Source organism: Helicoverpa zea, chromosome 31 (genome assembly GCF_022581195.2).
Source record: "Helicoverpa zea isolate HzStark_Cry1AcR chromosome 31, ilHelZeax1.1, whole genome shotgun sequence".
Classification (NCBI taxonomy): domain Eukaryota; kingdom Metazoa; phylum Arthropoda; class Insecta; order Lepidoptera; family Noctuidae; genus Helicoverpa; species Helicoverpa zea.
The window spans coordinates 10,965,054-10,991,648 of NC_061482.1; the positions used below are offsets into that span (position 1 = coordinate 10,965,054).

The 26,595-nt window shown below is 36.4% G+C and overlaps 4 protein-coding genes across 5 annotated transcripts; all 4 read right to left on the reverse strand.

Annotated features, from left to right (window-relative positions):
- Positions 1 to 1,615: 1,615 nt before the first annotated feature.
- Positions 1,616 to 4,309, reverse strand: LOC124645272 (formin-like protein 20). The gene is made up of 2 exons (XM_047185069.1): positions 4,082 to 4,309; positions 1,616 to 2,545 (listed from the first exon to the last, which is right to left on the reverse strand). The coding sequence occupies exons 1-2, from the start codon at positions 4,307 to 4,309 to the stop codon at positions 1,616 to 1,618; spliced, it is 1,158 nt and encodes a 385-aa protein (XP_047041025.1).
- Positions 4,310 to 5,385: 1,076 nt separating this feature from the next.
- Positions 5,386 to 7,472, reverse strand: LOC124644738. The gene is made up of 2 exons (XM_047184232.1): positions 7,428 to 7,472; positions 5,386 to 6,264 (listed from the first exon to the last, which is right to left on the reverse strand). Exons 1-2 carry the CDS (start codon positions 7,470 to 7,472, stop codon positions 5,386 to 5,388), a joined length of 924 nt encoding a protein of 307 aa, XP_047040188.1.
- A 1,678-nt stretch (positions 7,473 to 9,150) lies between these two features.
- On the reverse strand, positions 9,151 to 12,632 carry LOC124645274 (TNF receptor-associated factor family protein DDB_G0272098-like). The gene is made up of 3 exons (XM_047185071.1): positions 12,617 to 12,632; positions 11,378 to 12,529; positions 9,151 to 9,434 (listed from the first exon to the last, which is right to left on the reverse strand). The coding sequence occupies exons 1-3, from the start codon at positions 12,630 to 12,632 to the stop codon at positions 9,151 to 9,153; spliced, it is 1,452 nt and encodes a 483-aa protein (XP_047041027.1).
- Positions 12,633 to 18,722: 6,090 nt separating this feature from the next.
- LOC124645079 (flightin) lies at positions 18,723 to 19,929 on the reverse strand. 2 transcript variants are annotated; one of them, XM_047184824.1, is made up of 4 exons: positions 19,769 to 19,929; positions 19,486 to 19,686; positions 18,979 to 19,239; positions 18,723 to 18,856 (listed from the first exon to the last, which is right to left on the reverse strand). In XM_047184824.1, the coding sequence occupies exons 2-4, from the start codon at positions 19,668 to 19,670 to the stop codon at positions 18,841 to 18,843; spliced, it is 462 nt and encodes a 153-aa protein (XP_047040780.1). In that variant the 5' UTR covers positions 19,671 to 19,686; positions 19,769 to 19,929; the 3' UTR covers positions 18,723 to 18,840. The 2 variants fall into 2 exon arrangements, with proteins under 2 accessions (XP_047040780.1, XP_047040779.1); XM_047184823.1 differs by having other exon boundaries at positions 18,723 to 19,239.
- Between the last annotated feature and the right edge of the window lie 6,666 nt (positions 19,930 to 26,595).

Consider the following 26,595-nt stretch of genomic DNA (forward strand, 5'->3'; position numbering starts at 1 on the left):
GTCCCCATAATGTTATTACATTTATTGTATCAGGCCGAACTTATTTTTTTGGAGTCAGTTTACTTAAACAGGATAGCAAGATGTAAAAACTTTGATTATCATTTTACATTAAAACGCTGGTATAATTTTGATGATCATTTACTACTTTTGGTGATCATTTACTACTTTTGGGATAACAATGATTTATTTGGACTCATTTTGCTTAAATAGGATAGCAGAATTTAAAAACTTTGGTTGTAATCTTACTTTAAAATGGTGGTTTAATTTTGGTGATCGTTTACTATTTTTGGCTTACGCATGATTTATTTTGGAGTAATTTCACTTAAATAGGATAGCAAAGTGTTAAAACTTTAGTGATAGTTTTACATTAAAATGCGAGTTTCATTTTGGTGATCATTTACTATTTTAGTCTGCTATTTGTTACTATATCTGGTGATCAGTTAAACATAAGCCTTCATCAACCAGCAATAACTTATGTACGATTGGGCTACATTATACGTAATTTTTGCTTCGACTTGTTAACTATAAAAAAAATATTCGCGCTCGCTTCGCTCGCGCAATCGGTAACTACATGCGTCTCTGTTTTCCGTATGAGTTTGAATTGCGGTTGTAGGGCGCCGTAGAAATCTCGCCTAGGGCGCTGGTAGAGTAAAAACCGGCACTGATCGCAATTTATCTTTGTTTAATTGTTGAGGCATTCAATTCTGAAAAATCATTTTTCGCTCACGTCCGTTATAGCTTTTTGTTCACTTTGGCTTTTTATGATATGTTTACTTCATGAAAACTCTAAGGAAAAAATCGCGCTCGCTTCGCTCGCGGCTTCATGTACATTTGCACTTCATTTCTGTGCATATCTTACTTTTTGACTTTGCTTTGTTAATTTACAGTGGTTTTTATTTGTTTTGTGTCCTTAGACTAAAAAAATTTCGCGCTCGCTTCGCTCGCGCATCCTTACATATGAACTATGTCTCATGCGTTGACTTTTTCAACGGGAAACCCACCAAAAACCATTAATAACATATTTTACTGAAATTAAACATTGCTACAGATATTTAAGTTCGTTAGTTTAAGTTACCCATAATCTGTTCTAAGCACTTTGATATACATTATGTTGGTACCTACCCATTAATCACAATCTTTCAATACATAGGGGCCACTTGGGTAATGATTGCACATATTTTTTTCTGTTGGAAAAGTAAGATGGATATGAATGGGCGGGGGGGTCCGAACCCCCTGGACCCCCCCCTTATATATTTTTTGACAAAACCCAGTATAATATGTAGTCGTAGGGCGGCGTAATCGGTTTTGCACGCGGGCGAACAAACAGCTAGCGGCGGGCCTGGTCAGAGCCTCGTTCGTTAGATAGCAGGGTGCACCACGAGCAGGTGAGGTTGACGTTTGGGTTGCTCAATGCTACATATATTAAGGTATATTCGTATGATGCACATATTTTTTAATATTTTTAATTGTGTACTGAGCCGAAGCCCAACAAAGAATAAATAAATACAATATTTTACAAAACCATTTATTGTTAATAAAATTACAAAACGAATTTGATTGTAAAATGCGGTACCTTATAATTACTGTTAAATATAATAATATTGAATTTCACGAATCAATCAATTACATTTTCATTCGGTTTATAAATATAAACATCCTCTTCTCCGTTTGATCGCCTCGTCTTTTTGTGTGCCTTCCACGGAGGTCTGTCATATTCGCTCAGCATCTTCTGAAGACGTCGTCTGATCATCTTTTGTTTATGCTTTTCCAGCATATCGGAGTAGGCATCTGAGAATGGCATTATGTTTATCCCACCATCGGGACTAACCAAGCCTGGTATACCAGGAACCAAGCCGATGCCTCTGCGCGGTGGCACAGGAAAGGGGGATGAAAAATGTGGTGGAAGGCCTGGAAAAGGTCCTGGTAGCGGACCTGGGAAAGGAGCTGGAAGAGGGGATGGGAAAGACGGTGCTATGGGTGAATGGTAAGGTAAATGGTGTGAGATAGATGGAGGGTAAGGCAAAGGGGGTGACATAGGATGAGGGTAAGGTGAACCATATGGTGAAGGGTAAGGTGCTGGGTATGGGGGCGGATAAGCCATTGGATAAACTGGTGGTGGCGGCAGAGGAATTCCAGCAACTGGAACCATTGGATTCGTTGGCGCCAGAGGAATGCCAAAAGGCAAAGGCATTGGAAGAGGCATTACGGGATGAGGTAACATTAAGGGTGGAGGAGGACCGGGAGGGGTTATGTCGGGAGGCATCATTATTGGAGGTATGACTGGTGGAGGAATGATGGGCATCGGTATTGGGAGGTGCGGAGGTATAGGTACAGGTATAGGTACAGGAATAGGTATGTCTGGCCTCGGAACTGTTGGAGGCGTCGGCAGTTTCCTGAAGTTGCAGTATTCTGGAATATTCTTGGGGTACCAGTATAGCGGGTTGCACGGATCATCGCCGGTTCGTGTGTCGTTTAGTCTTGGTTTGGGTAATGAACCTTCTATTGAGCATGTTACTTGTTCTAAAGAGATTAGAACGATTAGATACTGTAATCAGAAAAACATAATGTTTAGTACAGTAGCACTAGTATTAAGGCTGTAAAGTTTTTAAATAATAATTGATGTTGGCACTACATACTAGGAAACTCATTGCATTGCATTGCACTCTTAAACCTGAATCCGACTTTGTCAGCATCTTAATGAAAGAATACAAATGAAGTAATAACCAAATTCTGAGGCTTTATAATAACATGGCTAGACATATATAGCATAGCATGAATAGATATTGATAAATATGAAAAAAGCTTACCTTAAACTTTGATATGATTTTAGAATGAAACATAGTGCTCACACTACGAAAGGAGACTGAACTGGTTGATTCGAGCAAAGGGGCTTATAAACACAGCGCTAGCTACAACCTAACAATGAATATTTCCAATGAGGACAAAACAATCTTAATTTCAGACTACAATACTTGAAATGAACGCACGTGGTTTGTTTGTTTTTGTTTCTGCACTAACACCTGTGATCCTAGATATAGTAAGTTTCTTTACTGCATCTGAATGCATTCTTTTAGATAGTAATGTCTATGACATATGATATAACGTGTTAAACTGTAGGTCCCGGCTGTCATTGAACATCCTTGGCAGTCGTTACGGGTAGTCAGAAGCCAGTAAGTCTGACACTATTCTAACCAAGGGGTATTGTGTTGCCCGGGTAACTGGGTTGAGGGGGTCAGATAGGGCAGTCGCTCCTTGTAACTGGTACTCAGCTACTGGAAGCCGACCACAACATAGCTGGTAAAAGGCCCGGAGGATGATGAGTAATATCTATGACATTTTTTCTATCATGTCTTTTAAGGTATGGACTGTGAATTGGTACGATTTAACTTGATAAATTCTAGTTATATATATATTTTTTTAATTAACCTTGTTCTTTATTCACAAAACTTGATAAATTAAATTGTTATTTACACACTTATAAAATATTCACATAGATTAAGACCAACTGTAATTTAAGACATGCTTTAGATTTTCATCTTGTGAAATGTGTTTGGTGTTATGAAATTGGTGTCTAAGATGGACCCTCTATTTCCATCAAAAAGAAATCTATGATTAATTTTGATGAATAATAACTTTAAAAGGTATGAGAAAATTAATCATAGATTACTTTTTGATAAATAATAACTTTAAAAGGTATGAGACGATAACGCTCTATAAAGTGTGTGGTATGTCTTCGAAATGTGTCTTTTATTATGCCTGATTTGATGATAGACAGATGACCGATCTAATCATCTTAAATGGCTATAGTAGAAGCAATAATATAAAGGTATATTTCTCTGTTATCATGTGCATCTAACAAAAATGACTATGCTGTGAACATTATTTATTCAAGCGTTTTATAACAAGAGGTTTTGCTGTTTTTTACGCCTTGATTGATCTACCTTATATCAGTTTAATTTATTTCTGCTTTAGGGGTACCTATGAATATTGTAGAACAGATTAAATAACAATACCCTTCCTTGAAAAATAGTATTTAATAAACTTTTAGTAAATAATATAAAATAAAATATTAAAGTTTTGCCCAATTTTTCAAATTCAGGATCTTGACTACATTTTCCTTAGGTGTCAGTTCGTTCTTGCCTTTACCGCTTCTGGTATTGATTTTTTTGTTTTTCCATCTCCCGTCCATTTCTTCTTTATCTTCTTCCTTGCTGTCAGGATTATCAGTACTTTGTTTATAATTTTCGTAAGCTTCCATGTATTCCTGTATGCTTTTCTTAGAACCTTCGGCATATGTTTTGGCCATCATTCTTCCAAGGTATTCTACATACTGAGACAAGGCACTGTAGTCATATAATGGAGTAGGACGTTGGTTCTGCATCACTGTAACAATTGAAGAGCGAGAATTTCTTAAATCAGAGGAAAGAAGTAGCATCTTTATGGTACCAAATCTTTCGTTCATGCTCTAGCTCAAGTCAAGTATTCGACTTTATATTCGAATTCAGTTAAAAAATCTTCTAATCATACGTCGTCAGCAATTCTAATATTATAAACGCGAAAGTAAACACAGTTTGAATGGTGCTTTTATCGATAGGTATTTTGTTATTAATTAATTATTTGGGGAAGGGAAGAAAGTGTTTTGCTACAGATTCTGAAATTTCGGGAAAAGGAATCGTTAATTGAGGAACGTATCTATTTTAAAGTAAAAAGATAGCTTTTGATTCTGCCTGTCTCTTTCAAACAAATAAAATATAACATTCTAATGACACATTTATTCAAATTCTTTTTTATGCGGGCTTAGACCATACTCTTTCATCATCTCAAAATCATTTGCTCTTATTATTGTGACCACATCTCCGGTTCTTAGTTTCATCCTGTGGACTCTGTTGTTCTTGTCTATTTCTTCCTTTGTTTTAGTCTCTGTCATTCCGAGTTTAGTATTATTTTTTGTAGAAAAACGTAAGTATGGATCCAAAATGTTTGTTGCAAACATTCTTTCTAAGTAATTGTGGTTCTTATTAGTAATGTTGGTGTATGTTTCTTGCATTGCTCTAATCATATTCTGAATTTTCTTTGCAATATCTCGGTTATAACGTGCAGCAGGATGCGAGCTCCGCAACACTGTAACAATATATTTTATTTTCTTTAGAATACTGTTAAGAAGATATGTAATCTTCTTCCGTTTCCGTAAGGGATATAATCAACAATATGCCGTTAAGGGTCATTTCAGTAGGTACATTAAATTAACATAATCAGGTTTACGCAATTTTTCTGAATTCGAAGTAAATATATTCATTTTATTACATTATATTTCTACATAAATATTTTTTGCTGTAATTACAAACAGGTTTTGCTGATCTACATATGTTCCCTTTTTTACCTAAATCAAAGCAAGGGTCCATCGTTTTTTAAAACTTCCAAATTTTTTGTCTCTATTATGGTGACTACTCCTCCGTGTTTCGTCTTGACTCTATGAACTTTCTTTTTATCTTTCTCTTTTTTGTCTTTGTCCTTTTTTGGCTTCTTCTTCTTATCTTCTTGAGTTTCAGTCTTATTTTTTGAGCTGTCATACATATATACGTGTGGTTCAGATGGGTATGGTTCATAAGCTGCGTAATAATCTTCGTAAGCCTTTTTCGAGGCCTTAACGAATGCCTCTGCCATCGATCTAATCATTTTAACACTCTTCTTCGATACAGCTTGATTGTACAACGCTACAGGACCGAGTTCCGGCATTACTGTCACAGTTGGGGAGCTGGGGCCTTTCTGTATATCCTCTTTAAGAAGTCTTAACATTTCTTCATACGGGCTTAGAGGTTCAGTCTTAGTGTAAGGCGGGCTGTACGATTCATATTCCGCACTAGTTATTTGGTACAACGGGTATGGATACTGATAGATTTCTTCTGGATAGTTGAATTGAGGGTGATGAAATTCTTGAGGTTGATGAAGGTGACGTGGTTTATGGAGATGATGGTGATGATCTTCTTCAGAAGAATCTGAGTCCTGAGGTATTTCGACCTTTTCTCTTTCCCTTGTAATTCTGACGGGTGTTTTCGTCGCTATTCTGGCACGTATTAATTTCTCGAAAATATGGGCGCAGTATGCGGGTAAATGTAGCGGATGCCAATACATGGGATTACACTCATTAGCGTCTCTGTATCTCTCCTCGAAATCGAAGTGGTCCATGTATGTGACACCCGTGATGGATGGTGACGTTATTACTATGATCTCGTACTGCACTAGTATCGGCAACATCCATTTTAGCTGCAAATATGCATTAATTGATTTAGTTCATTAGTAAGTTTTGTATGTAGAATATAGATCGTTATATGCCAAAAGATCAAAGGAATTATCAGAACAATTAACTAGAAAGATGGATATCGTACTCAGATATAAAGTTTGTACTCAGATGAATGGGCTCTAATGGTTTTTGTTTCAGCGTGTAATGAGTTCAATATGTGTAATTTGACTTTCTGATAACTTCAAACGAATTGAATAAGCTTCAATCAGCGTGCGCATTACGGGTGAAATAAATCCTATTAGCGTTCATATTAGGCGTTGTAAATTACTAATGCAATATTTATTCGAAAACCGAGTACATTATGTGATTTATTAATTAGTATTTTGCTTCAAATCATTATCTGATATAAAATAATGTATTCGCGGAATTCATGAACTGAATTCGTAGTTGCTGTAATTTCATGCCAATATGTAGGCGTATCGTATTTATAATTTACGCAATGATAATGAAATTAATATTAATTAACATGCAAATAGCTCTTGATATCACTCATTGCTATGTTGTCAACGTAATTTTGACACATGTTGTGGTCACAGGTTGAAATTATTTTTGACATTATTATATATACCTACCACCAAATAGTTAAAAGTTAACAAGATTAAGCTAATTAAACGAAAAAATCTGCAAAAGTCTCCTAATTGAGCCAAACTCTCTAAAATTATTATGACATCAGCATCGACAGTTTTATTGTCTATCGCTACTGTTCACAAGACTACGGAGGCAAGTACATAAATACACATGTTATGGCTGACATCTACGTGGAAAAGCCGTCAAAGTTAATTTAATTTTACGCTTTAAAACTGCATCAAGGCCATTTTAGGTTTTATTTTTATGTGGCCTGTAAAACGTAGGAAGAAACTTTGTATTTCATTAAATATGAATATAAATATGACAGTGGTCTCAAAGCTTTTATTAAAAATACGGCTTTGCAGGCTCTTACGAATCATCACAATAGTTGCACGGACTTAAGAACAGCTCCCAGAAAGAGGAGTAGAATTTAATTTAGTTGCCCCAACCCTGCTATACCTGTGATGGCATAGCTTATGTCATTGAAATAATATATAGTAATCATTATTATCAAATAAATTTTCACGTGACGAAGTCACCCAACCTTTGCAAGACTCACCGTCATCACTCTTTGTGTTCGCTTTATAACGTCAACTTCTTTCATGAGCACTATATTGGCACCCACTTATCGCATTACTCCGTTTATTTTTTCTATTACAGAACAAACGTCATTTTCTATTGTACTACCACCTGCACCGTTATGCAATATTACGTTTTTGCCAGAATGTTGTACGCATAATTTTAGTTTTTTACATAAATAATATTTCTGCTTGATTTTATGCGTATTCTGCGGAATCCGTTTCGTATGATCCTTCTACCCAATTCAATGAGGGTTAGCGCAGCATGTCTAGTTTTCCATACTTTTGTGTCTGTCGTCATCTTCCAAGTTATTTCGACCCATAATCTGTCACGCAATACATCAATTGTTCTTTTGGTAGTATCCTTCCTTTCTACACGCTGTATCCAAATTCACTTTATATAGGTACTACTAGTGGCCCGCCCTCGCTTCGCTTCGGTAACAAGTTATAGAGAAAGACATATACCCTCGCGGAATTTTTTGTTTACCTTTTTAAGGTGTTCAATACTGTAGTACATTTCTTTGATATATCTCGTATGGTTTAGCAGTGGAAGCAATGCAAGCAAAAGAATGCGTTAAGTAATTTACGACATACCTTCAGACACTTCTAAAATTGTTAGCAGTTTTTCTCTACTATATTTATTATGCATATATTATACACATAAACCTTCCTCTTCAAACATTCTGATAAAAACACATGGAAATCGGTTGTGTAGTTTTGAAGATTTAAGCGTACAAAGGGACATAGGGATAGAAAAAGCGACTTTGTTTTATACTATGTAGTGAAGATAAGAAGAAGTCAACAATAGATTAAAAGATCACACTAATTGTAACTAAACATTAAATTTCGCCCTTGGGAGGAGCAAGAGTGGCATAACAAACAGACATATATATTCATAATAAAAATATTTTTTTTTTTAAATATCTACCACTTTTAAAACAAAAAAAAAAACAACTGTTCTGCGATGGGTCAAAACCTGAACCCATCAAGGGGCTGTATTAGAATTGCTAGTTCAAATAAAAATACATCATTAGCATCTAGTTTTTATTGTATACAGTTAGTTCATCCTAATAGGTTTCCTACTTGCATCTTTTCTAACTGTTCCTTTATGCTAGCATGTTTGCTTTGATTCGGGTATCTAAAGAGTTTTATAATGATTGGTTGTATCATTACTGGTGATTTCGCACAATCTTCTGCAACAAAAATACGGAGACATTTAAGTTTCCTCTAAAGATTAATTCTGCACTTGTTTACATTGTGCCATTTACGAGAGTAGTTCAAAGAATTTAGACATTGTCTAAGAAGTATGAAGGTTTTTTAGCCTGATATTATCAGTGGAAGGTTGAGTCTGTTTGTTTCACAAAGAGACGGGCACTTTTTACTTTTGGTTTGACCCGATTTAGAAATAATTTTCAATTATAAAATAGCTCCTTATGTACTATCTAGCAGCACTATTTAAACAAAACTGCTGCATACCTGAATTAGAAGTTAAGTTGTTGAAATTAAAAAATATATCTTGACTTGTTGAGTAGTGGATCAGCGACAAAACTGTGAGACCGAATGCCACGAGCATTATGTTCGACACTCTTGGATAAAATGTAGCATTCTCTCGTTGTGCATTTTATATTTTACGAACGGAGAATAATAAAAAACTTAATACAGTTTTGCAATTTATTTATTGATGTATTTATTGTCGGTAGGTTTTTATTGTTGTTGTTTGAGTTTGCTCTCTAATTCCTCGAATTTCTTATCTGTAATAAATGTTGGCATGTATACGTTTCGTGGAGGACAGCAACAGTTGCCTTCAGTGTTACTCCGTCTACTCCTGCCACCCCTAACCCTTGATAATATATCTTTTGTGGTCCCCTCAGATTGCTCTAATTTTGTCAAATCTTCTCGAAACTCTTTCAAGTTCTCGTCTTTTATAACTCCTCGCATACTCAGGAAGTCAGCCATATCTTTGTTGATTTTGAATTCAACAACACATTCTGAAAAATGATATCCCATTAGTGATTTGTTGTATACTAGAAGTTTTCCGGCGGTTTCACCCACGTCCCGTGGGAACTACTGCATATACCGTGATAAAATATAGAGTGTAGATGCAGTATTTTCGAAGCCTTTAATACAAACCAACAAACAAAAAATGTGTTCTGTTTATTATAGAAGAAGTTCTTTACAAAAAAATAATTAAGGTGGAAAATATTTTTAAAAACAAAACTTTGTTAATTTCATTTAATTTCTACAATGAGAAACTTGAGTAGACTATGTAGTTTATTTGTAAAAATACAATAGGTACCTACTCCAATACTGGGTCATGTAATTTATGTCCCTCAAGGTTATTATAAAACTACGCTCGACAGCAAACAAAGAATTCTAACTTTTGATTGAAGTCTGCTTTCAGCAAACAATTTGAAGTGAACAAGACTTTTATAGGAATTGAATTAGTTTAGCAGAGCGATGAAAACGTATGTAGTATTTAATCACACAGCATCACATCAGTCTGCGTCAGGATCGCTGTCACACCTCACCGATCCTCTCGAAATACATATGGAGTGTTGCTACCTAATTGCTTCCAGCTACCATTAGTTGCTACCAATTGCTACCCTCGTGGTTTTGAAGATATTCAGCATCTAAAGGTCACAGCATTCTGATATCAGGATGGCTGTCACTTTTCCCAGTGTGAAGAAACGGTGCAAAAGTATTGAGTTTTTGTTTGAGTTGCTACCTAATTGCTACCCTCCAGAATTAAATTTTGGACCACATCGACTCCGTGGATAAAAATATATAAAAATGAGTTTTTGCGCCTTGAAAAAATAAATTAGCAAAGGAATTACTTAGGGATAGGAATTCGGAAATAAGAATAGAAATAGACAGCTACAGCCCACCACAAATATCATCACGGCTTAGTTCCACAATTGAAAAGCATTCCACGGTTTGTACAGTCATCAAAAAAGGTTTTACCATTATGTGGAGGACAATCACAATCAAAAGATGGTGACTTCATGGGCAGGTTGTTTGATCTTCTGAAAAAGTATTCGATAGGTTGCTGAGGCATTGACCACGACCATCTATCCCAAGGCATTGATTGCTCCGACTCCAAGATGATCGAATTAAAAATAATAACGACGCAAACGACCTGTTAAGAGAAAGCTTTTATTATAAAAATTGAAAAATAACACATTTCAATAAGAAATAGATTCTGTATCTTGTACCCTAACCACCGATAGTTTGGACCTTGTTTCCAAGGTTTGGTCCTTTTCCTAGGTGCTCATATATTTTTAATTTTTTAATATTAATATTTTAAGATATATGCGAAGCAAATTAAGGCAAATTATAATAAATTAATTAAGGAAACAAAAAATAAATAAAAGTAATAAAATTTTATTCATCACAATAACGTTTATTCATGTGAAGTAAACATTAATATCAAATGCATCATTCAATTAAAACGTAAAAGGATTATTCCAAAAATGAGCAAAAATATTATAACACCTAAATTACTATTTTTTAAATTAATTTTGCATATTATTTCTGTACTGGAATGATAAAAATCTTTATGCTCAATATTCATTCCAGTTTTCCATTCATGTTGAGTTGCAAAACCACAAACGTTTCGATCCTGTATTTCGATAACCGTTTTTCATCAAATAGTTGAAATATCAACGTCATATTCCCTTTGACGAATACGCATAATATAAATGTTTCCATAATTATCTTTCAGATATATTTTTTTATCTTGCAAAAATTGCTCGCCGTTACAAATGGTTATGTACATTATCGTTTTAAGGTGAATTTTTATATTATTTATTTGGCTGACAGCCAGATACAGACCAATTTTTACGACTGTGTCAAGTTATTTTTTATGACGAATTTTAAAACCACTTATTAATAATCATGCTTATAATAGAACATTTTATTTGTAGTTACCCACTTTTTGTATAAAAGAAATTATTATCAAAGGTTTTGTCATCAAAGTGTTTGTCATCGAAGTTTTTGTCATCAAAGTTCTGGTCATCAAAGTTTTGGTCATCAAAGTTTTCGTCATCAAAGTTTTCGTCATCAAAGTATTTGTCATCAATATTTTTGTCATCAAAGTCTTTTTTAACGAAACGATCTTCTGAGATCTTTGGGTAATATTTGTCATCGAAATCTTTATCGAAGTTAATACTATCATTATGTTTTGTATTTTTTTCTTTTCTAAGTACATACGCGTCGGGACCAGAATACTCATGGTAATACTGGTAATATTCTACACTATCTTTGATGTTCTTTTCTTCATAGAATAGAGGTCGTGTTGTCCGGTTTGTCACTTCGTGTTTCGCACGCATTTCCAGGAGCATGCAACTGCCAGGAGGATCGTCTATGCAATCTGCAATAGTGGGTTTTGTGCTCGTAGTGGAAGATTTATCAGTAATGGCGATAGATTCTTCAGTAACAGTGATAGATTCTTCAGAAATAGTGGGAGGAGGGAGTGCACCTTGCCTTTTCTTTAAACGTTTCAAACAAACATCGGGTGGGTAATAAGGGCAACGTACAATGGGAACGGTCGTCGTAGTAGTAGTAGTTGTAGTAGGCGCTTCAGTGGTGGTTGTAGTGGTAGGAGCTTCTGTAGTAGTAGTAGTAGTTGTAGTAGTAGGTGCTTCAGTTGTAGTAGTAGTAGTAGTTGTTGTTGTGGTAGGAGCTTCTGTAGTAGTAGTAGTTGTAGTGGTAGGTGCTTCAGTTGTAGTAGTAGTAGTTGTTGTAGTAGTAGGAGCTTCAGTTGTAGTAGTAGTAGTAGTAGTGGTAGGCGCTTCAGTTGTAGTAGTAGTAGTCGTAGTGGTAGTCGTAGTAGTCGTAGTTGTAGTAGTATCAACTACATTCAAAGTAATACATGCAGTCTGAGTGGTTCTAGCAGGCCTAGAAGTCTTTTTTTTAAATGGACCTTTATTCTCTCCGAAAATACGTTTGTAAGCGTCTCTTCCTTTTCTTCCAATGAATAGAGGGAACTGGAAACCGATGTTACCGCCGGCATTTCCCTTGCACCCGCCATCACACAGTTTATACGGAGCCGTGAACATTACTAATCCAGGTGTCTCTGGTATTTCTAAAATGAATTTATCACACAATAGTTAAACTCCATAGCACACTATCACTTCATTTACCTTGCGATTAACTAAATAAGACAACTTACTCTCTCCATTAACCATTTTGCGGATAAATTGTTCCCCGTCCACGGCATTCTGAAAATGGTCGGCGATCTCGTCAATTACTTCTTTTTTCTGTATCGTGTTCCCAATTATAACTTGAAATGAACTAAAAACAGTGTATATTTTTAGACACAAATAATCTTGCATCGTAATTGTCTAAACCATAGGAAAATGTTTTTCACCTTTCCTGTTTTAGCGATTTTTGTAGTAACAACTCGATAACACACTGTGTGTTCCTTCACACGTTTTATGTTTGAATTCCTTATCGGTGGTTTACATGATTTATTGAATAAAAGTGTATCGTTGTAACAAATAAGTTCAATATAAATATAAAAATGTATCATGTAGGATTGAAAATTAATAATACACTTCTAATTCTATTATTTCTAAACTAATGGCTCTTGAAACTATAAAAACCAGATGTAATCTCCTAATGAACCGATATGGAAAGATTTCTCGAAATATCTTCTACTAAGATGGACGGTATCAGGAACGCGTTGTGATTGCAATTCGGTTCATTTGCGTACAAACTTAGCTATATCTTCAGTTTCCTTATTGTGATTCATTGTGTCGCCCAGCCATAGCGGCACATTGGCAAATATTTATGTACAACGATTTATAACTGTCACTGACTACCAACTCTTTCCAATTGTTTCGAAGAGCATTGTATAAAAATAGTCGCCCAAGACACTGGCCTAGAGTAAGAAAATGATAATAATATATCACCGACACCGAGATAAGTCATGTGTTTTTAAGTTTACAAGACATTTTGTGTAGAATAATATGCTACAATTTTGTTACAAGGTTTAGGTTGAACTTGTTAGTTTGTATGGCTACTAAAATATGTATGTTGATGTGTTTCACTGCGGGGTATATAATATATGGTCTTGGGTATAATATGAGTACCTACTCATATTTTATACATATCTTACCTTTTTTAAGCAAGTTTCTTCTTATAAGTAGGTAAACAAAGTACCTAACCGTCATGAATTCATTAATATTCTTTTTTTTTCCAAGACTTTTCCTGAAAATAAGTTATTTTGGATGTTTTCAATGATTTTATAGAAAAGCAAAGAGCAATTGTCTCAAGTACCTTCCATGATCAGACAATTTTCCAAGAAACAGATTCAAGAATATTCCTTATAATTCGGGAAAATATTCCAGAAGTTCATACACATAGATTACATAATTTCTTATTTTAGTTTTCAGCAAAAAAAAACTTGCATCTGTATTGATGTAGTCTGTTTTTATCATTATATAAATTTAGATCTGATGCAGTCTGCGTGAATTAGTTTGTAAGCGTCATTTATATCCGTTCTAACGTTTTGTAAGACCACTACATGTTGCAATGTTATCACATTGCAACCGATCAGTGTCGCTAAGATGAATCGACAGCCGCCTCATTTGTCATAACTGGTTGAATAATTCGGTTACAACCACGTACATACATGTGCCCATAGCTTGGTTCTCCAGTTTCATTTTGTCTACGGTATTGATGACGTCATACATCAAAGCACGTCTGTCTACGTGTGGCCCAAACAAGTAATCACTTAGTACATTATCTGATAAATCTTAGTTCAAAAAGGGTGTTCGATGTCTCTGAGAGATTAAAAGTGAAGGTCGAAAAGGTTTGCATCGATTTATCCAGTTCAAAATCTAATTTGTGAAGTTTAAGGTGGCGAGAATTCATACGTAGAATGGAAGCCAAATATACCACTCTATTCAGAATGCAATCTTAAGTGGTTTAACGATAATACCTTTGACGTCTAGAGGTGGAATTCCAGACTAGGAAATGTGCAACCGGTACAATTCCATCACAGTTACCTTGTTTACAGCGACTCGGTGAAATTCCACAAAGAAATAATGTTATGTGAAATATTTATTCGGGTCGGTGGAAAGGTCATTTAATTTAATTCCATATTTGAATTTAATTGTTGAATTTTCGGAGTAAATTCCTAAATTCGCCCGACTATAGGAATGGTTTAGGAACGTAAACTGCAGGAGTTAATAATTCATCTCCAGTTTGCTCTATTAATTAAATTTTTGGTGGTATTGTATTTGTTTGAGAGAAGTCGCTATCTGGTTAGCTGAGCTATTTGATTTGTCAGATAAATATGGTGGAATTGCTTAACTACCTGAGCTTGGTATTTAATCAAAATGATTGGACGCGGTGAGGCAGGATTTTGTAAGTTCATTGTTTTAGTAAGGGGGGTAAGCTGGTGGAAATTTGACTATTGGTCAACATAAATATTCTAAACATAATTAGGGTGTTTTGTTGACCACCCTCACCCGTTTGACATTTATGTTTGGTTTCAAATGTATTTATTCAATACTAGCCGTTTTCCCGCGGTTTCACCCGCGTCCCGTGCGAGCTAATGCCCGCACCGGGATAAAATATAGTCTATGTTAATATAGCTTTCTAATGGTGAAAGAATATTTAAAATCGGTCCAGTAGTTTTTGAGTTTATCCATTACAACCAAACAAACAAACAAACAAAGTTTTCCTCTTTATAAAGTTAGTATAGATTGGAAAGAGTTACTTTTGACTGGCATAGTGTCATATTTATATATGTTATCTTAAAATTAATTTTGTGCCCTACGAAAATAATGATAAAGAATTACGCTTACATGTACCACGATTAGATAATGCATCAGAAGTCTTGACCTTTATTCTATTATTATGTAGCCCGTTGTTAATTCTGTCTACTAATACTATATCAAAGCTAACAAATTGTTCACCTGCACTTTATCAACCTTGGGAAAGATCCATGCAACGCTCATTTCGCATTCCAAAACATACATTGCTTATAGCACTAGTTAGGTCGCAATTACTAACAATAGATCTTTACATATATAGTATAGGTGCATAAGTATGTGAAATCATTTGTGCTAAGTCTGACGGAATATATTTTACGAAATGGGCCAAAAAATATCTTCATAACACATGTAAGGACCCATTTTTAAGCCCAAAAAAGAGGGGCTTTGCTATCTGATTTGGATGCGTTTTAGTTTTGGACAGATATTTCAGCGGATTGAGAGCGCTTGAAATCTACATTATAGACTCTGTCTTTTAAAAGTTATTAGTTAGTGATATTGTCAACACAGCGGTAGGAATTGCGTTATGACTGTGAATAATCATCTGCGTGGTTTTTCCACATAGTGAATATGCAGTCTCTATTACTACTCGTATAATGAGCACGTCTTTGTATGACCAAAAAAACTATATAACAATGCTTTCCAAATAATGTTGTAATCTGATTTAGGTATTATGATGTCTTGATTCAAACCTTTTTATTTTGGGAGCGATAACAGATATTGACATTATGACATATGCGCCGTAATAAAATATAATATATAAAATATTTATTTATAAATTAAATTTACCGATGATGATTGTTGCACTATAGATGATAATCTCCTGTACCTAGTCCCAAATGAACTTTGGACGTCATTGTCAAAATTAGTTTTAGTAGCTTACAATTTTATTGCCAAAACAATGAGCACAATTCTTCTTCATGCCCTGTTCTCAATTTTATTAAGGGTTTGCGCAATATGTTTTTCACTCCCATTCCTCTGTGTCACTAACAATAAATTTTCGACGTTTATTCTATTATGATTAGGTTATAATTAATGGTGAAATAAACTGAAGTTAGTGTTGTCTATCGGCGCTGTAACAAGAGCCACAGTTTGGCATAACAGTCGTAGTTAATAAGTTGATTGATGGCAACTATGCCGTGAAGAGCTGCCAACCAATCTTGTACTGACAAACTGATTTATATCGTCATCCTTATCCTTATACCTCTATTAACGAACATGGCAAAGTTTCCGCCTGTCAGGTGCCACGCAGACTCCAAGACATTTTTTTTATTGTAAAACACAGACGTCATTAGAAATTCTCCGTTCTTCTCTTTTAAATTGATGTCATAGCTAACATTTTGCCAAAACTTTATTTTAGTTCCCCATGAATATTACATAAAATTAAATTTACATAGACCAGCTGATTTTTTTTGAGTACTTGTCAATGTATTTTTTAAATACTTACTTCAACTTTTACCTTTCTCCTTTCTTTATCCAATCCAAAGATATAAATTCGACGTAACCGATGATTAAAATGTACCGAACTGCCAGATCGATCAATTATTCGGTCATTTATAAATTAATTGATGACCCTCGTCGGCACAAATGATGCAGATAGATGATGCACAGTCTCGCCATCCAACACGGCTCACTAAAATTGACGATCGATATTACGCGGTGACAGTAATGTACCTGTGTATATTATAATTACGTGTCACGGGAATTGTAGGCGCATATATCAGATAACTTATAAATATTATTAGGTATTGATCGTTTAGAGGTAGGTATGGTCAAAATTTTATATACTTTCCTCCTTTCAAGTAAGTGCGAATTAGTGGTCACTACCTCACACTTCACACTTTTCCGGCTATATTTAAATGTTTTACTGTTTAAGGCCGCGTTCATGATACTCTACATGCACTAAACATTTTGCAACATTCCAAACTGCTCGTCGAAACACCCATTTAACAAAACTTAGTTATAGAGTTACTGTCGAATTTGAATGTGAACAACATTTAATGCAGATGTAAAACGTTGTAAGCTGAAACGAAAATGCACACTCGACAAGTTAGAGTGAATACACTAGTGCAGGGAAACAATTATCGAGACACCTATATAGTGAAGTAATTAAAACTGCAACGGTATCGATGTCACAAATTGAGCGTTCTATTTTTAAACAGCGAGTACCCAATCGATGTCTGGGCTCCCTTGGTCATTGTAACATTTAATTATCTTCAATTTGGCCGATTGCCTACTTTACCTGCTAGGTAGCCCAACGCGTTGGCCCACGCCCAAGCGATTACATTCACTGAACTGTCAAAGATAAGTTATTTTAGATACCTCGACATTGAAATTTTGCGGTGCGCCCACTGAGAGTATGTGTCACGCGATTGTGACATTGAACGTCTTGTGTTAAGAGCCATATTACTTGCTTCACGCGTCACGACAGAATACCGACACAGATACTTTATGCCCGAACAATTTCAAACAAATCATTTGCTATTGATGTTATTAGTCATCTCGTAACTATGACTGTCTACATTAGCGTGATATCTATGGGCAATATTTTAAAGAGAAAGCGGCAATTTTGAGAGAAGATACAAATTAATAAATTGTTCCCTTCTAATTAAAATTTTTGAACGAATAGTCTTATTGTCCATAAATAATATTCATTATTCATTCATAAATCACTTTTATTAAGATATCAACGTGTAGATTTATTATTTTTAGTGAAGTTAATGTTAGCCATTTATCTGGATATTTAGCTAATATACCTTATTTGTCATTGTCGGGAACGATTGGCCGGTTATTACCTACTGCTTCATATTAAACGGGAAACAGACGTTCCCGCATAGTTTAGGGCTCTGCTTCATTTGTTAATATAATAAGTCTTTATTGTTTATTTGATTGTTATTTAATTAGAGTGTGGAATGTGATATACAAATAGTTAAAGCTCAAACAGCACTTAAAGTTCTCTGATCGTTATTTCTTCTAGCGAAAACTCAGCAGGTGGCGAACTGTATGATGTTTTTCGTGAAATATGAAATGGAGTGTGTGTCGGCCCGTGTGCATCAGTATATTTGGAATATCCATTAATTGAAGTATATGTAACGCTTACATGTTATATGATGTACATTGGTGAACCAGATTGAACACATGTAGTTGTATCAACACCGCAGTAAATCATCGCATGGTAGATATTTATGTTTAGTTCCCGTGTTTCGGCGTTATCTTCGAGGTCTCTGTGTGTTTTCATCGTGTAATGTGCATAATACCCTAACCGAGTACGTCCTCACGTGCATTAGCACACATGTACCATGTGTGTACAGTCTCCTTACTGGAACCATGGAGCTCTTCAAACAGATCTGTACTCAATGGACTTAATATCTATTTCGCAAAGCTTGTTATTGTGACTGTCGCATTGCTTACAATCATGTTATTTTTAAGACTTTAAGGCAACAAACAGATCAGTTCACAGATAAAGGGAGTACGCAAGCAAATGAAACCACTTAATTAACTTAAAGTTTTATTGTCTTACTCAAATAAGACAGATATTAAATTAGGAATGCGGACGGCTTCCGATCAGTGTTATTGTAATTTAGTAGAGTGTCGGCGGCGGCCTGATGCAGCTTCACGCCAACGTAATCCTGTAACATCGACATAAAGGTCACGCCGGCACTCCGGAGTGGGTCCGCTGTAGCGAGGTCAAGCGAGGGTGTTAGAGCGAAGCTAGATGGAGACGGTGTTAAATCCGAGTCTGGAATACTTCCTCGAGATGAGGGACTTGCTATGGTAGCGCTGGAACCTGGCGCCCGTTGATATGTGGCGGAGGAGGGACGAATCTTTGGAGGTCTTTTGGCTGTAGCTGGAGCCCTTGGCGAGGTAGGTGCGGAGCATGCGCTCGCCCCAGGTCTGCGCGCGCGGCCGCTCCACGGGCAGCCCCTTGTTCCGCCGGTCCAGGTAGTTGATCACGTCGTTGTAGTAGTTGTGCTGGTAGTCGTACAGGTAGTTGTATTGCAGGAATCTGGGCCTGCAACGTCACGCCAAGTCTTTACACATGTTTCGCTCTAAATACACACTAACTCATAATACAGAAATGTTTGTTTAGGATATTTCACTGAATATTCATAGGTTTCTTTTCATTCAGTTATGGTACTCATATTGAAATCTGGAAGATGTTTAGTATACCTACGACAGGAAGTTTAAGTTTTTCTTAACAATTGAATATGACCGAGTATGTTTGATTAAACTAGAAGTAATGTAAACTTTTGATCACCTGATCCAGTGCTTAAATACTAGTTTCTTAGGTTCAGTTCCCATGACGGTGTTCTCGGGCGCCGGGGGCTCGGCCTCCTCCGGTTTGGCCGCCGCGGCAGTCTCGGCAGCTGATGCGGCGGGCTCGGCCGGCGCGGCCTCTGCCGGCGCTGGGGTTTCTTCTTCTACTACTTCATCGTCCCACATCTCGCAAAGGGGTACTCTGGATCAAAAATCACTACGTTATTGAAGGCACTAGGCTGGACAAGTTCACTCACGCCCGGTCACGGCACTACATCACAGACCTAACTGGGTTTGGAGAACGTGTGGTGCGGATGCTCGTTCGTGTACGACTGTCAGCTCCGTCCCCCGGTGGCGTACGCAGCCTCCCGATTTATCTCCCTTTGACCCCACCTGGCTGTCGCAAGCGCTATGTTTGCGCGACTCGCTGCCAATGATGTTCTGTCAATACGCTGACCGTGCATTGTATTGACAAATTCCTAGTCGTTTTTAATTAGTGTGCCAAATGACGCATTGCTTCTTTTGATCTAGGAAAAGTGTTTATCATAATTAAAATGTTTGTTAATTGAATCATATTGTCGGCTTTCAGATGGAACTAATATACCAACATTAATAGATTTAATGGTGTATTTTGTTACAATAAATCAACGCACTATTACAAATTGCTTTCATAAGAAATTGCGATTGCTATAATGGTAATCTACACACGTATGTATTAATCGTACCGAGGTCATTAGTTACGGATGTCAGATGAAAAGACAAAACAAAGAAATAAATTTACGCTAGATCGTGTTTGAGTTGGGTGGAAATGAGCCAGATTGTCACTAACTCGTTCACAAATGATGTCACATCTGTTGTATAAATACGGAAGACAATACATTGATTTATTTTTATGAATTTGTAAGACATTACATTGTATCACAGCGGGCTTATTTATAGCCTTAGCGGATTTGTCGAGAACCAGAAGTACTTCTACGTATGATATAGCCAGCCTACTTTTGGCCCTAGCTGTAGCCGGTTAACTGAAAATCAAATCTCGAGATCAAGAGGACGATGTTTATCTGTTGCATTCGTGATAAATCACGTGTAATTTGTGTGGATATTTTGAAGAAGAGGAAATAAATTGTCCTGGCTGCAGTCTGCCGTACTAATTACGGCGACGTTCCGCATGTTTTAATATTATTAATGACGATGAATTGGTGATTATCGAACATTTCACACTCTGCCTGATATCAATGAATGTGACGGATGCCAAGAGTGCTTAAGACAATGTATTACGTCTCGGTCAGAAGACGATATGATTAAAATAAACGATCTATTTGGATGGAAAGATCGATAGGGCAGTGATAAAATGGCATAAGTATAATCAATTATTTTCGGCTGGTATCTTAGTTCCTACATTACACTTAACTCCACGGCCTTCTTGCAGCACAGGCTAAGACTCTCCTTCATATAGGTAATCCCTTAATACTTTTATTTGACGAGGGTAATGATCGGATGACTCCCACCGCTGTACTCATAGTGATACAACCTCCTTTGCACCTTCTGGAATCTTTTGTGCATCAGGGCACTTGGGCACAGGCAGGGTAACTCTTTCGAACCATCTTGCAGCTTCGGCAGTAGTTTGTCGATATCTCTAAGCCCTAGTACTCAGCTCACTGTATCCTTCTCTCTGCAACCTTTAAGAGGTCTTTGCTTAATTTTACCGCAGAAGACACCGTATTTATTAAACTGGCTATCGATACAACTACTAACGAAATAACGTGAATTTATTTTTAAATATAACTTATTATTTAAAATGCTAACTTACTCTAGTTTTCCACTTACTTATCAATAAATCAAATCTATATTTAAGAGTCAGCTGATCTTGATAGCGACATCTCTATGCAACAAAATATTCTCAGGTAAAAAGATGTCTGTTATGTGGCTGTTGGTAAATAATAAATAACACGTGACTATGATTCATTAAATATTAAATTGTACAACTTTTTCAAAGTTTTTCGCACTATATTTTATTATTTTGCATTTTCTGTGGGACGCTGTGCTGCGACCACGGTGCTTAGTGCGGTGTTACGAAGTTATGCTGAATTCTGTTTAGTTTTAAATATGTAAAGTATCTTATTTTAACTTTTTTGTAATGTGCACACTAGCACACTACCAGCGCTAGTGCGCTGACAAACAACAACATTGCTAAAAGTTTGATTGGGTTCTCCATTAACTTAAAATAATTTAATCTGCAGGGGCCTGATTGAGCCGCTTTTATTATTTATTCTAAGGTAACTACTTCCGTGTTTGAAACATACAGACATAATCTTTGGCTTGATAGATTAGTATAGTAGACAAGTGATATTAATATAAACACATTTAGCAATAATAACATTGATTTCAACATGGTCTAAATTGGGCGATGAGATATTGATACCCAGTCATCTGACCACGTGCTTCATCAATCGACACGGGAGATCATTCAGGTGATAATATAATCTACAATATAATTAAACCTAGTAACAATGATTGAACATCCTCTTCCTTATAAGAAGTTGCGACGCTACTTTCTATTTTTATTTTATCTTATAAATAAGGCAGGTAATTTGTCGGTAATGAAATCAGAATAGACAATAATATATTCTTAAAAACCAGAAGCAGGTTTGTTTAACGAGGAAATTACAAGAAATAGTTTAAACATGAAAATCAACTAAGATTAGTCAAGACCGCGGCAAAATCTTATTCTGTCAAACTATAACATGTCTTGTTACAATGACGTTCGAAAAAAGAATCCTCCAAGCATAGATGAACGGCTGAATGGCGAGATGTCTATGGTCGCTCGTCTCTGCTGCCCTCTTTGTAACTACTGGCAGCTAACACGGCCTCTCCTGACACCCTGACGTCCTCGGCAGGATCTGGGTGAGCCTGGTTGAGTCTCGGAACACCTGCACATGCAATAAGCGAGTTGGACCTGGCTCAATTTCGTCATATTTAAATCTCGATTGGTTATCGTGCTCGTCATCGTTTTTCTGAACAATGACACTTTCAGAATAAAAATTATTCGAGGACTTACAAACCTCAAACAAGGTACCTACTAATCCATTTAAAGAAAGAAAAATAAATAACATCAACTTTAAATCAAATAACAGGTACAAAATTAATAACAGAACACTGGTATACCACCCAGCGACTCGAAAATAAATAACGTCAACTTTAAATCAATTAACAGATACAAAATTAATAACAGAACACTGGTATACCACCCAGTGTAAGTGTGTCGAGTGTAAGGCTGAAACATATTAGTTGTACACATATAAACACACAACATACAAAGAAATCATGTAAATTATTAACCTGGTTTGGAGTGTAAAGCTGAAACATATTAGTTGTAAGAAGAAATACGATTACTTTTACTTATTAGTTAAACCGTGGGTGCAAGCGTGCACTCAAGCGCAAGAAATATGTTATCAAGAACAAATACTCGAACTATACGGAAGTCATAGTCAAATCAAGTCATAGTCAAGCCAGGGGCTCAAAATATACGGAAGTCATGGTCAAGGCCAGTCATAGTCAAGCCAGTTGTTCAGACTATACGGAAGCCATAAGCCAGGGGCTCAGACTATACGGAAGCCATAAGCCAGGGGCTCAGACTATACGGAAGCCATAAGCCAGAGGCTCAGACTATACGGAAGCCATAAGCCAGACTATTCGGAAGCCATAAGCCATGGGCTCAGACCATACAGAAGCCATAAGCCAGAGGCTCAGACTATTCGGAAGGCATAAGCCAACAGAACCAGCAGGAGCACCAGCACAGCAGCGCTCGTGCCGCGACCAGGAGCACCGGCAGAGCAGCGCTCGTGCCGCAATCAGCAGCACCAGCACAGAAGCGCTTGGGCCACGACACGGCCGTTACACATTCTCGTGTATAAGTCTGCGAACAAGCACTTACGACATACATTTCGTTCGGCCACTTCTGACCTTCAAAATCTTTCGTCAAATCTGGAAAGCTTTTCGCTCTCAAAGAAATAAATTAAAGGCATAACTTTGAAACTATGTCTCAGAAATATCATTATTACTAATCATGTGTCAGCAACGCTGAAAACACAACTACCATTGCGGTTTAATAAGTTACGTGTAGTTAACTTCACTTCAGCTTTTGCTACACAGAATACTCATAGGTGACAATACCAATGGTTGGTACATTATTACACATTTTTCCACTAAATACAGCTAAGAGCATAATTACTTCCGATGTGTAATCAAAACAATAGAACAGATCACCTGACCTCAAAGCATGATATGCCAGGTCTACTATCCACTGGCTTTCATTACCGGAGTATGCCAAACGAGATACTGGCCGTCAGCACTCTGTACAGCATGCAAAGCTTGTACAGCAGCACAGCACCCGGGGAGCATGAAGTGTCACAGCTTACTATGTCAAATGACACAGCACCTGGAGCGCTTACACCATCACCTCACATGGCTTAGGCTTATCCTTAATACCTGTAGTCAAAAGACAAGCAAGCAAGCATCTGGCTAAGGTAACCAAACATTCAATTGACAGACTCTCAAGCATTGTCATGTTACAGATTTGAACATTAGTTAACATCAAAAATTAATACACCCAAATTACATAATCAGTAAAAGAAAATAAAAACTAAGGTCTGTAAACAGACTTTCAATTTGTAAAATGTGATTTACGTCATAGCCTCCCATTCAACAGGGTTTACTTGTTGTTTGTATCCCTTTCTTGAGCTCTCCAGGCCTTCGAGGGCAAAAATCTCAAGCCTGATGCACAATTTGAACTATTCTACTTCAATTAAAAACAAATTGAGTAAGTCAAAATCAAAACAGTGTGCATTTATATCACAAGAGCAGTAAACTTATATTTCTGTGTAGGTAGGTTGTTGAAACTGTCATGAGCAGAATGTTTAGAAATAAATATTATTGAGCTCATATACATAGTAAGCATGTTAGTTATCTAACTCAAGTTCTCATACACTTTCAGTATGTCTTTAACTAATAACCCAACAATATGGATTACAAGTCATGTATTACATAAAGGCTAAATAAAACCGGATCGATCTCACCATTTACATACAGGTAGGTACATTACAGGATTCTTCCCGTAACATCTGGAGCATAGTAGGAGCAAGGCATGTTGTTCACGGACACCACAGCAATAGGTACATAGGCAGAAACTCATTCCACCCGAAACACACAAGAGCAGCATCAACGTACTAAGCTCGAGCAATTCTCGACTCATTACACCGTCATATACATATGAAAACCAAAGCAATCGTTAATTCGGTTATAACACAAACATTTTGATATTACCTTAACATGTTACTATGACAATAAATTTAGTTAACCAATGATCATAGTTACCAGACCTGTTGTTTCCATAAGAATAATAAAAACCAATATTCCTTTTTCGATTTTTCCAAAAATGCAATCCACATTAATGCTATCCTGAAGGATAATAGGATGTATTCTTAAAGTTATTTGGGCACTTGATGCCGCTGAACTCTTCAGAATGGAATAGACCAGAATTGAATGTCCTTGTTCCACAACAAGACATATTTATTAGTATCACTTACGCTGCCTGCATAGCATCTTGAATATACCGTTGCGTAGATTGCAACGCACTGCAATCCATTACAAAATTAAAATAGAACGGCAAAAACTTCGGTAATGGTGGATATCCTTACACCGCGTCGTACTTAGTAAAAGTACCAATGAATCTAAACTGAAATCAAAAACTTTATAGTGGGAGTGAGACTATCCCACTTCTGATCTTAAAAACCAGAAGCAGGTTTGTTTAACGAGGAAATTACAAGAAATAGTTTAAACATGAAAATCAACTAAGATCAGTCAAGACCGCGGCAAAATCTTATTCTGTCAAACTATAACATGTCTTGTTACAATGACGTTCGAAAAAAGAATCCTCCAAGCATAGATGAACGGCTGAATGGCGAGATGTCTATGGTCGCTCGTCTCTGCTGCCCTCTTTGTAACTACTGGCAGCTAACAATATCTTATTTCTGTATTAGGCATTTGACGTATTTTTCATATAGCTTTTATCAATTACTAGTTTTTCTGTGCGGTTCCACCTACACCTGGATAAAAATAATAAGCGTATCCTTCTATGCAGTACTATATGTGTCTCTTTTATTTAAATCCGATTTGTAGACAAGAAATACTTTTGCATTTATAGCATGCGTAAGAAGTACAAAATAAACAGAAGAAAAACATCGTCAGTATAGTTTTTCCCAAATATAATGGGGTCTGCTAGCAGTCCAACTGGATGCAGCTGCGAACCAGTACTTAAGGAATATATGAGACTATAAATAATTCAACGAACTTACCCGTAAATGGTGCTTGTTTCTTTCCCAATCCTTGGTCGGAAAAGTCCCATATTACGTATTTATTAACTTATTAGGCAGAATACGCGATTAGGGCCGACGCTTAGGCCCGATTTTTAGATCGCCTGATAGCTGAAGAATATATTTGAAGTTTTGACAGTTTTTGTATAAAAAATATGTCAAACCGCTATATTTATCCCTCAGGTAATTTTAACTGATGATTCAAAAATCGGCCTTTTATTTTTTATTTTTTTTAAACGACGTCAAAAATCATCTAATGACCCCTCCCGCTGTGGGTTAGCAGCGGTGAGGGAGTGTCAGACTCTTACTGACTAAAAACCATCATGTTCCGTCGTAGGCCTTATAAGTACCAGGGCCGCGGTAGCTCTTTCGAACAATCCCGCAGCCCCGGGCAGAGAAAAACCGGCCTTTAAGTTGAAGTTAAATACTCGTACAGTGAAATAACATTTTCTATTTTAATGTTTTATTTTGTCAACAAGATCACACAATCCACACATTATATTATTACACATTACGTGGCTGGGAGGTTGTTATGAAGGATTTGAGTTTGAAATATTTTTCCTACACATAAGTATCGATGTTTACATCGGTCGTTATAACTTGTAGACTAGTAAATATGTTTATCACGTTGCCAACATTTTTTTTCACTAAATCATTATTGTTTAACGTTTGATGTTTTTGTGGTAATTGCTATCTACAATTATCTACATTTTAATCAAATTGTTTTGCAAAAATATATC

Coding starts and splice junctions, on each gene's coding strand:
- LOC124644738 (XM_047184232.1), bottom strand. CDS start 7,472: ATGAAAGAAGTTGACGTTATAAAGCGAACACAAAGAGTGATGACG. Junction 6,265..7,427: donor GAACACAAAGAGTGATGACG/GTGAGTCTTGCA, acceptor GCATATTTGCAG/CTAAAATGGATGTTGCCGAT.
- LOC124645274 (XM_047185071.1), bottom strand. Junction 9,435..11,377: donor TAATTTCTTTTATACAAAAA/GTGGGTAACTAC, acceptor ATCATTTTTCAG/AATGTGTTGTTGAATTCAAA.
- LOC124645079 (XM_047184823.1), bottom strand. CDS start 19,670: ATGTGGGACGATGAAGTAGTAGAAGAAGAAACCCCAGCGCCGGCAGAG. Junction 19,240..19,485: donor GTATTTAAGCACTGGATCAG/GTGATCAAAAGT, acceptor GTGACGTTGCAG/GCCCAGATTCCTGCAATACA.
- LOC124645272 (XM_047185069.1), bottom strand. CDS start 4,309: ATGATGGCCAAAACATATGCCGAAGGTTCTAAGAAAAGCATACAGGAA. Junction 2,546..4,081: donor TCCTGAATTTGAAAAATTGG/GCAAAACTTTAA, acceptor TTCTGATTACAG/TATCTAATCGTTCTAATCTC.